General features: G+C 44.5%; 1 protein-coding gene across 3 annotated transcripts in view; it reads left to right on the top strand.

The window, feature by feature from the left end:
* The first annotated feature begins 8,611 nt into the window (after positions 1–8,611).
* EDA (ectodysplasin A) overlaps positions 8,612–12,696 on the top strand; it is a 359,228-nt gene continuing 355,143 nt past the window's right edge. For all 3 annotated transcript variants that reach the window (XM_062183941.1, XM_062183940.1, XM_062183939.1), the window contains exon 1: positions 8,612–9,205. In XM_062183941.1, the coding sequence (XP_062039925.1) occupies positions 8,819–9,205 (387 nt within the window). In that variant the 5' untranslated portion in view covers positions 8,612–8,818. The remainder of the gene's footprint in view (positions 9,206–12,696) is intronic.

Raw genomic sequence — 12,696 nt, 5'->3', positions numbered from 1 at the left:
AGCTCTTTAGCCAGATCAACTAAGTAAACATAAGTATGATGGATAAATACGACAGTTTTATCACAAAAAAAAACACCCAAATTAAGAATCGGCGATATTTTCTGTGTGACCTTGGATAAGTCATTCTACCTCTCTGAGCTTCACTTGCTTCTGTAAATGAGGTCAAGTGACCACCGTATCCATCACACTAAGTTGTTTGGAGGATGTGAGAATCTGCAAAAACACTGCCAACGATTTTTCTTAAAGCCCTACTCTTCCCAAACTGAAATCTGTGATCTCGCTATGTGATACACATGGAATATGTGGTATGTGTTTCCAGGCCACTCACTGGCCTGAGTAGAGGGACTCACACATAATTGCAGAGGACACAGATGCAAAAGACTTGCTGCCAGCAACCAAGTCTTCTATTTTTGAATGAAAAATGCCTCTCATGGAGTGAGAGCCTTCCCATATGCTCAGCCACCCGTGAGTAGCCAAAGACCTTGTTGCAAAAATGAATATTCCATGCTAATGTTGTGCCATCTTGCTCCCTTTCAGCAAGAAGAATTTCTCTTTATCACCGCTTCATGGATTTCTGCAAACATTTCTATGCCAGTCATGGCTATAGTTATTTCCTATAGCAAGTAACAGATTTGCTGTTCTTCCCCTTTCCTTCAATGTGTGTTTTGAATTTTTTTTTTTTTGCATACTCCTGGCAGCCTTGCTATATAAATGTGCTCAACATTTTATTTTACTTTGCTTTCCACCTCGAGCAGCTGTCTTCTCTCTGTCAAACTTCTGCCTTCAAACCCCTGCTTAAAATTCATCTCTGCAGTCTTTAATCCATTAACAAGGATTTGGTAAGCATCCGCTTGAGGTAGACCCTGTGGAGGCTAAGACAGACAGGGTCTTGTCCTTTGGGGTGCATTGGCTATAAGCTAGGGAAATGAGAGCGTCACGCAGCATGGAATTAGCGAGTGTGAGTGAAACGCTCTGAGTGTCAGATGAGTTGTACAGGCAAGGTGTCCTGGTGGACAGTACTGTGTGCAGGCAGGGTCGGTGTGGTGTCAGAGGGGGGCGAGGGGAGGAGGGACTTGCACTGGGCCTTGAATGTGCCAATTTCAAATAGGCAAAGAGGAAGGGAAAGGAAATTAAAAAGAAGAAAGGGAGTGATGTCAGCAAAGAGGCAGGAATATCTGTGTTGACTCCTGGACAATGAGAATTGCAGTTCAGAGGCAGGGGTTTGTGGAGGCCTAGCAGCAGCATAGCCATGAACTAGATGGGAGGACCTTGGGCATCAGGCTAAGGAGTTATACTACTGTTCTATCTATAGTCAATGGGAAATTATTCAGGAATCCTGTGCAAGAGAATGAGCTGATAGGACCCAGAATTAAGCACATTCATCTAACCACAGCATTAACAGTGGTCTGGGAGTTGGGGCAAAAAGGTGGTGGTGGCAGCTCCCAGGCAGGAAGGAGAAGAAACCCTGACTTCCAGTTTGTTTAGCACTCTTGCCACTCCAGGAATCTCACCACCTCTGAAGCTGAATTTTGGATCTATTAGCAGCTGAGAGGTAAATCTGAGAACAGAGCATGGCATTTTTGAACCATTCAGACCTGGATTCAAGTTCAGACTCTACTTTAGTTGTTGTGTGAATTTGAGCCAGTCATTTAGTCTCTGTGAATCTCCTCATTGGTGAAACGTGGCTGAAGCTAAACTCACACAGAGATTAGTATGGAAGCTGGCACCCAGGAGATAAATGTTCAACCAGTGTCTCCCTTCCTTCTCTGCTCTCTAGTCGGCTGTGTGATCCTGAGCATCCTTCTCTGGGGGAGTTGCCTCATTCAAAAGGAGAGGAAGAAAAGCCCTCGCCTATCTGGTGACACATCGGAGCAGTTCTCCTGCCTCTCTCCTCCTACTAGGAGAGGAATTCATTCATTCCATCAACAAACATTACTGAAAGCCTTCTTTTTGGTGCCAAGTACTATTCTTGGACCTTTAAATAAAACAGTGAACAAAGCAGACAAAAATATCTGTCCTCACGGCAATGATATTCTGGTTGTGGCTTCAGGGCAGTTGCACAATCAACAAAGAAATATATAACATGTCAGACTGTGCTAGGTGCTAAGAAGAAAAAGTCAGCAAAATAAGGGGAAAGAAAGTGATGGGAAATTGGTCAAGGAAAGGTTCTCTGATGAGGTAACAGTTAAGAAGAAAGCAGCTTAGAAGAAGTAAGCAGGCATAGCATTTCAGACAGAATGACATGCAAGTGAAAAGACCCTTAGACAGGAGCATGCTTTGCAGGTCCAAGGAACAGCTGAGATCCCAGCATGTCTGGAGCAGAGTGAACGAAGAGGAAAGTAGTGATAGGAGAGGAGCCCTGGGAAGTGGCTGGTAGTCAGATCATGTAAGACCTTGTAGGCTAAGGCGAGGACTCCCAGAGTGACAGATAGCCACTGGAGGACTTGGAACAGAGGAATGACAGGCTCTAACAACATTTCAACAGAATGCCTCTGACTGCAGGGTAGGAAACAGACTATAGATGGCAAGGACAAAGACTGAGAGACCTGGCAGAAGTGTGTGGTGATCTAGTAGTTATCCAGGTGAGAGGGCAAGGGGCTTGGACCAGAGTGATAACAGGGAGGTGGTGAGAAACGGTCAAGTTCTGAATCTAGTTTTTTTTTAAATTATTTACTTATTTATTTTATTTGAGAGAGAGAGAGAGAGCGAGAGCGAGCACTTCTATTCTCTGGTTTACTCTCCCAAATGCCTGTAATATCTGGGAACTTTATCTGAGCTTCTCAATTGATGGCAGGGACACAATTACTTGAGCCATCACCTGCTGCCTTCCAAAGTGCACATAAGCAAGAAGCTGAAATCGGGAGTCAGAGTTGGAACTGGAATCCAGGTACTACAAATGGGATGCAGGCATGCCTGGTGGCATCTTAACTGCTAGGGAAAAAACTACCCCCAGATATCTCTAAATGCAGATCTGACAGTGTTTGCTAACAGATTGGCTGTGGGGTGCTCAAGGTATTTCTTCCAAGATCACCTGAAAGTTTTTGCCCTGAGCAATGGGAGGATGGAGTTGTCATTTGCTGAGATGCAGAAGAACAAAGATGTATACATTTGGGGTTGCTTTTGAGTATGTTGAGTGTGAGGCATCTACTCAACATTCAAGTGAAAATGGAGAAGTTGGATATATGAGCCAACCAGTCAAGGGAAGGACTGAGAACATATATAGGTCCTATCTTAATTTAAGAATGACATAAAGGGGGCCAGTATTTGGTGAAGGTAAAGTATATAGGTGCCTTTCTATGTTTCTGCCACATTCTTGAGTACTTCTGCATGTTTATTCTCTTATACCCTTTGATGGAAGTCTTCACAGTGGAGATAATATTCACTGTGCATTTATTATGTGCAAGACATTTTGACATATAGCATCTGAAGAACTCCAGGAGTTGTCACCTCAAAATATGCTGCTTTGGACTTCAAGCTGAGGGCATTTGGGGAACAGCAAATTCAGACAGCAGCTTTCTCTGAACTTCCTTTATCTGGGTAAACAGAAATCCTCCAAAAGGAACACAATTAGGAATCTCATCAACCAGGGAAGATTAAACTCATATCACAGGATAGGAGAGTGGAGGCTCACACCACACCCAGATTAGCTTTGTCACTGTCTGTCACCTATTCTTCTGAGGGCCCATTCATTTTTGCCCAAAATAATCCAGTTGCCTACATCTCCCCTCCCCATCTTCCTGTGAAGATACATAAGCTTCTAGATCTCACTGGGTTTTGGAGTATTCCCTTTCCTTGGATGTGATGTCACCATGTATACAACAAATCTGAGGATCTTTTTCTCCTGGTAATCTGCCACCTGTTGGTTTGTTTCATAGACTCACTCCATTGTTGAACTCTCAGAGGACAGAAGGAAAGTTTTCCCTTTTTTATACATCCTGTTTGAGTACAGTTATTTTACAAACTATATAATTGCCATCTCCATTTTACAGATGAGAAAACTCAGATTCTATATGATGAGTAAAATCAAGAAAATCATTCTTCCTAAGTCACAGCTGGTGAAGGAGCAAGTTGGAATTCAAACCAGGATCTAAGTCTGTAGTTTATGTTCTTCCCAAGTGTCTGCTTTAATACTACATGGGTCAGAGATTCACCTCTCTGATCTCTACGTCAATTATTTGTTCTGTGCATTAACGAGAGCTAAGATGTACTTAAAATCAGTCCCTACCCAAGTTTTTTTTTAAAAAAGATTTATTTATTTATTTGAAAGGCAGAGTTACAGAGAGAGAAAGAGAAGGAGAGAGATATCTTCCATCTATTTCTTCATTTCCCAAATGGTGACAACAGCTGAGGCTGGGACAGGCTGAAGTCAGGACCCTGGAACTCCATCTGGATCTTCCATATGGGTGGCAGGGGTCCAAGCACTTGGGCCATCTTCACTGCTTTCCCAGGCACATTACCAGGGAGCTGGATCAGAAGTAGAGGTGCTGGGACTCAAACTGGTGCTCATTTCAGATAACATTGCAGGTCATGGCTTAAGCTACTGTGCGGCAACACTGGCTCCATCCTACTCAACTTCTTAGCATATTCCACTTAGTTGGTGGGGATTCAGAGATCGACAACTTGTTTTGAATATTTATTATTCAGGGGTTGTCAGCCAGTATTATTTTGATATTAGGCCCTGACAAACAAAAGTAGGGAGAGAAGCTTGAGGGACGAGAAAGGGCAGTGAGATACTATAAAGCGATGATGTTTGAATTTGTGATTTTTTATTTTTCTAGATTATCTGCAACTGTCACAAATAAGAGGTTAATCACACAAATGTCATTTGGTTCTATTTTCTTTGTATCTTTCCATGTGTTATTTAGCTCTGTACTCAGGTAGTACTTCTTTTTTTTAAGAGCTTTTAATTTATTTATTTGAAAGGCAGAATGAGAGAGAGAGAGAGAGAGAGAGAGAGAGAGAGAGAGAGAGAGAGAGAGAAAGTCCTCCATCTGCTGGTTCACTTCTCAAATGACAGCAATATGCCTAAGCCGGGAATCTGGAATTCCACCTGGGTCTCCCACATGTGTATTAGGCTCCCATGTATTTGGGCCATCATCTGCTGTTTTCCCTGGTGCATTAGCAGGGAGCTGGATAGGAAGTGGAACAGATGGACTAGAATCTACATTCCAATATGGAATGCAGACACAGCAAGCGGTTTGTCCAGACACTGGTCCCAGGGTAGTGCTTCTTAACTGTACTGAAAATCATCCCTTGGTCCATTTCCCTTTTAGGAATTCTAGATAGTCTAGTTTACTGTGGCCAACTTCATGTCTTCTTCATTTGACAAACAATACTGGTGCCTACAATGTGGTAGGCGCTATGCTAAGTACTGGGTATACCAAAATGGAACGGGCATAGTTCTTACCATCAAAGAGCTCACAGTTAAGTGGTGAGAAAGCTGTGTGAAACATTCAAAAATAGTAAGTGATATCATTGAAGAATGCTCAGGGTGCACTGAAAGCATTAAAGAAAATCTGTTTGCAGTGGGTTGTGTGACTATATCAGAGAGAACGTGTGAGTTGATTCTTGAAGAACTTATCAGGTTTCAGAGGCAGGGGCAGACCTGGCAAAGAAATCAGCCTGTGTAAAGGCATGGGGATATGAGAAGGATCAGTGGATTTAATAGTGTGGGAGCGTGGCTATCATGTAGGAGGGTAGAAGGTAATGCTGGAGATGCAGCTTATGGGTTATGCCAAGGAGCTGATATCTTGGCTCCTGTAATACATGGAGTTAGACAGGTAAAGTAAATGAGTGACAAGGAAAATACTGGAGACTAGAGGAAAGAGCTAGAGATGGCAGTGTGGAATTCCATTGCTCATGCTTGTCTCAAGGGGGAAGTTCTAACTGAATGTAGCCAAAAGGGGCTGTGAATCCAATGTTAACAGGTCTTCTGATGTTTTCTGAAATAACAATGCAGGAAATCTGGATTTTTTTAAAATGTGAAATCTCCAGACTTCTAAATGCTGGAAACTGATTTTTTTAAAAGCCAAAATTTTAGCCAATCATAGACCAAACACTTCATGGCTGGATGTGGCTGAGCTTCAGGCTGTCATTTTGAAGCCTGAGCTGTAGGGTACAGGGTACTTATGGAAGCATAGAAACAAGCTGAAGGAACACTTTAAAACACTTTAAAATATAACCACATCCATTCCTCACTGGATTGCCCCATTCCAGCATTTCTATTGCATATAAAAGCATATGTTCTTCCTCAGGGGAACCAAAGTGAAGCCTCAGGTCAAATGCAACTCCTGGGGCTTCTGAGGACCATGGTGCAATCCAGGGTCTCAGTCAAGCTGTTAAAGCCTGGTAGAGCATGCTGAGTTGAGGCCAGTATGGCCCCTGAACATCATGACTACCACCAGGAGAGGGCTGGCATTTTATTTCCTTTTCATTTTAGAGGGAGAAGTGTCAGCCTCTTTAAACTATGTGTGCAACAAAATCAACACAGCCAGTGATAACACAGATAAAACACAATGAAATAGCTGTAAAAAGTTCAAATTCCTCATTTTACTGTTGGAGAAAATAAGGCTAAGAAAAAGCAGTGGCTTGCTCAGAGTGACCTAGCAAACTAGTGGGCAGGATGAAGTCTCATGACTCCTGGTCTAACATTCTCCCCAATAATTCTGAGCTGTGATAATTAAGGTAAATCAGCCTGGCAGTTTTCCTAGTATCTAGAATTCCTGGTTTGGACAAGCAGGACTTGAGAGCAGTTGTTAAATTGTCCTCCCCCCCTTGTCTATATGATGATGATATACTTTGCAAACTTTGTACTTCATGCGTAGAAGTTAAAAAAAGATGTTTTTGAAATATGGAAACTGTCCACAAAGAATATGGAAGAAAAATTGTCTGTGAATAATATATTAAAGGCTGGTGGCCTTATTGCTCTTTGGGCTGACTTCTCCACCACATACTTTTGATTTTGTTTTGTTTCTCTTTTCATCTTCTTTTCTATTTCCTTCTGTTTTTCTTTTCTACCATGAACCTAGGTCTTAGGCCTACCCGTGAGTGTTCCTGGTCCTCATGTGTCTCCTTGATGGTACTCAAAATGCCTGCTTCAAGTCAATAAAATTGCTAACTATTCACTTGTCAAAAACACCAAAATGAGAATGCATACTGGCTATGGAACCTATGAGTGTACTTCAAAAAATGTTTGTGGAAGTAGAAGATAAGTTTAGTTTGGTGCAAAAGAATTCTGAAATCCATGCATATAAGGAGTCTTCAAAATGTTCATGGAAAGTGTATACCATGAAAAAATTATTCATGGATTTCAAAGGTTTTTTTTGCACTAAAATAAACATCTTTTAATTCCATTTTCCACCAACACTTGAAAGTACCTTCCAATGTATTTATTTGGCTATGGTCATTTAGCTCTCTAAAATCTGAGACTAGTAATTCCTGTCAATGACTGTCAATGATGGCTTTTGACTTAAGTAATTCATTCCATCCTTCATTTCAGGATCTATTGCTATGATAGTTGCCTTTTTTCTTTTTTTGCTCTGAACCAGTTTCCGATTGGTGCAGCTGTTGAAGATGCTGCAGTTGCAGCAGTGTACATCTGGAACATTTGGCTGACTTGTTGAACTTCCCCCAGGGAGTACTCCAAGGGAAGGCTGGGAGGGGTGGAAAGGCCAGAACAGTTGCCTGCACATAGAGATGCCAATAGTGTCTGGCCATTCCACGGACCATCCTTGTAAAAATCCACCTCCTTTTGGCCCTCGGTTTCCCCATTTTCTCATTGAGGGCATATGTTCTTGCAGCAGTGAAGAGAAAACTATTCTGGCTACGGATTATCTCATACAGCATTTGCTGCGTTGTAAAGGGATCAATATATATTTGCTGAATTAATTAACATATCAGGAAATCCCAGAAGAGTGTTTCACCTTTTGTGGGGCAATGCTACTTCAATTCCACTTGGCGTGGGTCCCTTCTCCATGACTTAGAGCAGGTCCCCAGATTCACTGGAGGAGTGAGGCTGCCTGATTCAAAGTCCCTCTGGCTCCCAGGCTCCTGGGTCTCCTTTTCTTCTGGCGAGCCATTGGATTGCAAACACAGCAGGCATAGTTTCATTCCAAACCCAGAACTGTTTTAATTAGTTTAACGTCTGTTAAACGCTTTGAAGATTGAAAGCAACAGATAAGTACTGGATGATGTTATTAACAACTGCAGTTAATTGCAAACATTTCTATTAATGCTGGTTTCTGCCCCCTTTTCTTTGCTCTACTTTCTTTCCAAGGTTCCCAAATTCTTAGCCTCCCCCTCCTTCCCTCCCCCGGATTGTCGCTAAAGGGTTAAATTGGGGCGGAGTCCGAGACTGAACGACAACGGCAGTCACCAACTGGAACGGGGCAAGCGGGACGAGCTGGGTGGGGCCGTCAGGCTGAGGCAAACCCTCCCATCCCCAGGCCCCGCCCCACGGCTGGAGGCCAGGGCGGAACGGCAGGGGGCGGGGCGCCGAGGCTTGGCGGGCCCTGTGGTTGGGCGTCCCGGCAGCCCCTAGAGGGATGGGGCGGGGTCGGCCGGGCACTCCTCCCTCATTCCCTCGGCGGGCAGAGAGCAGCCCCTCTCTCCCGCCCCTCCTCCTCCCTTTCCCACCCCTCGGAGTGGAGCTGCACATGCGGCTGCTCCCTGCTCCGTCCCGCCCAGCCACCGTCGCGCAGGAACGGGTCCCTGCAGCCCCCAGCCGATGGCAGGACAGTAGCCGCCTGTCAGGGGTCGTGAAGGGCTGAGGCGGACGCAGCGGCTCCCGGGCCTCAGAGAGTAGGTGTCTCCGGAGGCCATGGGCTACCCCGAGGTTGAGCGCAGGGAACCCCTGCCTGCGGCAGCGCCACGGGAGCGAGGGAGCCAGGGCTGCGGCTGTCGCGGGGCCCCTGCCCGGGCAGGCGAAGGGAACAGCTGCCGACTCTTCCTGGGTTTCTTTGGCCTCTCGCTGGCCCTCCACCTGCTGACGTTGTGCTGCTACCTAGAGTTGCGCTCCGAGTTGCGGCGGGAACGCGGAGCCGAGTCCCGCCTGGGCGGCGCGGGCACCTCTGGCACCCTGAGCAACCCCGGTGGCCTCGACCCCGACGCTCCCATCACCCGCCACCTCGGGCAGCCGTCCCCTCAGCAGCAGCCTTTGGAACCCGGAGAAACCACACTCTCCCCCGACTCCCAGGACGGGCACCAGGTGAGTCACCTAGTAGGGGCGGCGGCGGCGGGGGCCCCCTCCCCTTGTGGGAAGGGCGAGGGCCTTCCACCACGGGGCCGGGGGAGGACTTTGCCACCTCGAGCCAAGTGAGAGGGCAGCACTGGGGAGGGGGGCAGGCGAGCTGGGGAGAGGTTGCCCACAGCAGGTTGTCCTCGGTTCCCGGCCCAGCTCACCTACACTCTCTCCGGTCCTCCTTGCCTTGCAAACTCTAGCCTGCACCCACCGCTCCGGGCTCCGGGCTGCCTCGGGCGAAGTTGGCGACGCTCCCGCCCGGGCTGCGGCGAGGAGGTGCCCGCGCTGCCCCCCTGGCCGACTAACGGCGAAGCTTGGCCCTGGTGCTCCTGGGGAAGTTCTCTGCCCGCGGTGCTTGTTTTTTCGTGTCCAGAGCTGATGCCAGCACTAGCAGGCTCTCCTTTGGAGTTGGAGCTGTAAACAGCTGTAATAACTGCTCCACGCCCGTTGAAACAACTTCGGAACAGTCTTTTCAGCGCGGGGTCCTTGTGCGCTGACCAGAACGTGGGCTTGTTCACACTTACCTGCAATTTGAGACTGATTGTACTAGGCGTTCTGGTGAGGATCAGCGCCCCTGAGGAATTCTGGTAGAAATATGCTGTCTTGCTAGACAACGTCTGAACAGCAATTTAAAAAATCTATGGAAATAAAACTCACCCTTTGCTTGCTGGTTCTGACTCTTGAGTGAGGTGTGTATGTGTGTTGACGGGGGTGCTGTGGAAAGGGTAGGTGTGAAGCATTTTCCCTACTGCTTGCTAGAGAACAGGCATCGACCAATGGAAGTAGTAGTAGTCTCCCAAGAGCAGTGTTTTCTGTTTTTTTTTTCTTTCAAGCTTTATGGTGTTTGTGCCTTTATTAGCAAACCATTAGCTTTGGTGTTTGTTTTCTATTTATTATAGAAAGTTTAGTGCATATAATGGGAATATTGTCTTGATTGCCATCTTTTGCCTTATATGTGAACGTTAGGAGAAGGGTCCAAAGATCCTTTTGAGGAGAAGAATGATAGGTACCTCTTGGGGAAGCTGGCAAGTTGTGCAAATAAGTTCCTTGAAGGGAGAGACTCAGGCCTTCTATATTTACCACCACATCCAGAAACACTGCCACTACTCTGTAAACATGATTTGTGCTACTTTGACCTCCCACCCAAAGTTGTACACTTGATAAGAGGCATCACATTCACGATCATTTTGTAATGTTAAGATTGACACTTTTTTTTTACGATGTACATTGCAAAGTTGCCCTGAGCCTTAAAATGTCTTGCTAGCACACTCCAATTTATATAACCTCTTATCAAAGAAGAGAATCAGCAGACGTGCTTCTCATACTTGAAACTTTAAACACTGTAGCTAAACGATAATTAACTAGGATTCTAGCTCCTTTATATAACTATCTTTCAATGCCCAGTAGAAATACTTAGCTGCTGAACATTGATATTATGTGAAAAGATGACAGAATTCAACTTCCTTAGTCAAATGGTGACCAAGACTTTTTGGCATTCAGAATGGACAGAGCTATGTTTATAGACTAAGGATTAGCAGGACAGCTGTACTCTAGGGGTTCTGTGATGGCATGGGACTCTCACAAGTCTGTAGTGGCATTTAGTTGCCTGCCCTTTGCATAGCATTAAAATAGTTCTGTCTGGATTTAAACACAGCTTTCTCTCTTCTGTGCTTTATTCTTTCTGTGTTAGACTTTTTGAGCAGTAGAAACAAGGATACTGGCTCCTCACATTAGTTGACATCAAGTGGGTTTTTTTAGAATTGTGAAGGGTCATATGAGCCCATTTTGTTTGATTCCCTTGGGGAACACATAGGCCTTGAGGGGGAAGTGACTTGCTCAAGGTCACACCACTACAGTCAAAACTAGGATGGAGTTGCTCTCTTGACTCCGAGTTCAGCATTCATTCCTCCGTAGGGCCACTTAGGGGGAAAAAGGATGGAGCGCCATAGTAGAAATTCTACAAAAGAGAGAGCATAGAGCTATATAATTTCATTCTATTCCACCTAGATTTTGAATAGACTAAGTTTAACCATGTGTTCCTCATTCTCCTGACGTTCATTTTCAGGATACTTGCAGTATTCTCTGAAGGAATTTTAATCCAGATTTGACTTAAGTTACTCTTGAGGATATTAGTCTTAGCATGTAACAAATTTAAAAAAAGAAAATAAAAAGTTGACTGGCTACTAGAATTAAATTAATACTGCTACATTTTGGGTAAATTTCTAGTGCCCTGGTGCACCCTCTGCTGGCTTTGTAGGGACATTTAATTGCAGTATCTGCTGACAGTCAAAATTCTAAGTTGTGCTGACAGATTCTGATTCATAAATAAGGAAGTAAACAGCCTTGTGGGATTTGGCCACGTAGGTCATATTTTTATATTTTAGTTTTTCAACACAAACAGCTGCTGTTACAGCAACTCTTGGATGGAGAAAAAGAAAGATAAAAATATGCACCCTTCAATGGGCAGTGCATTCAGGTTTCTCACTAGTTTATCTGAAAGGAGTGAAGGCAAACTGATAAGAAGAAAATGCAGGAAGATTTCATGATCTCACCTAATTGGGCAGAAAAGTCAGAGGCATAAATTGTGTAAGGTCACACAATTAGGCAAAAGTAAACCTATCCATGCTCATGAGATGATAGACTCTGAATTCTCAGTTATGACTCTAGAATGGGACCTTGAAATCAATGTAAATGTATGTGTATCATCTCTCAATTTAAAAGCCTTTTTAAACAGGATACAAAAAAGAAGATAGAGAAGTTGGGATAAATAGCAGAGAGATAAGCAAAGTTCTCCAAGGAAAAAGAAAAGTCTCCCCAGTGGGGACACAGTTGCTGATGATAAAAAGTGAGAGGAGAGGCAGGCATTTGGCCTAGCAGTTAAGACTAGGTAAGATGCCCTTGTCCCATATCAGAGTTACCTTGATTCAATATTCTACCTTTGCCCCTGACTCCAGATCTCTGCCTCCCTAGGAGGCAGCAGAGATGGGTCAAGTAATGGGTTTCTGCCACCACATATGGGAGACCTAAATTGTATTCCTGCCTCCCAGCTTCAGCTATTGTGGGCATTTGGGGAGTAAACCAACAGATAGATAAGATTTCTCTCTCTCTCTCTCTCTCTCTCTCTCTCTCTCTCACTCTCACATTGGACCTTCTAGAATCTAAACTGTCCCCTTCAACTAGAATAGCCAGGTAACTATAGATTTATCTGAATACTTGGTGGAGATAATCTCAAGGGCTAGATTCATTTCATTAGTGTCTGACTTAAGATAATACATACACAATATGATTATTAGAGTAGAATAATTGAAATAAAAATCACTATTGATCATTTTATGGAGAAGTAGATCCAGTTGTGAGTGTGATCTTCAAAGGTTAAGAATATGGTAGGCATCATTAGGAAATATGTCAAAAACAATGGAACAAAACCTTTATCTTCTCCATGTAAAAGATCAAAAGTA

The sequence above is a fragment of the Lepus europaeus genome, chromosome X, assembly GCF_033115175.1.
Source record: "Lepus europaeus isolate LE1 chromosome X, mLepTim1.pri, whole genome shotgun sequence".
Classification (NCBI taxonomy): Eukaryota; Metazoa; Chordata; class Mammalia; order Lagomorpha; family Leporidae; genus Lepus; species Lepus europaeus.
The sequence above is the reverse complement of the archived record's forward strand: the minus strand, read 5'-3'. Positions and strand labels throughout refer to the sequence as shown.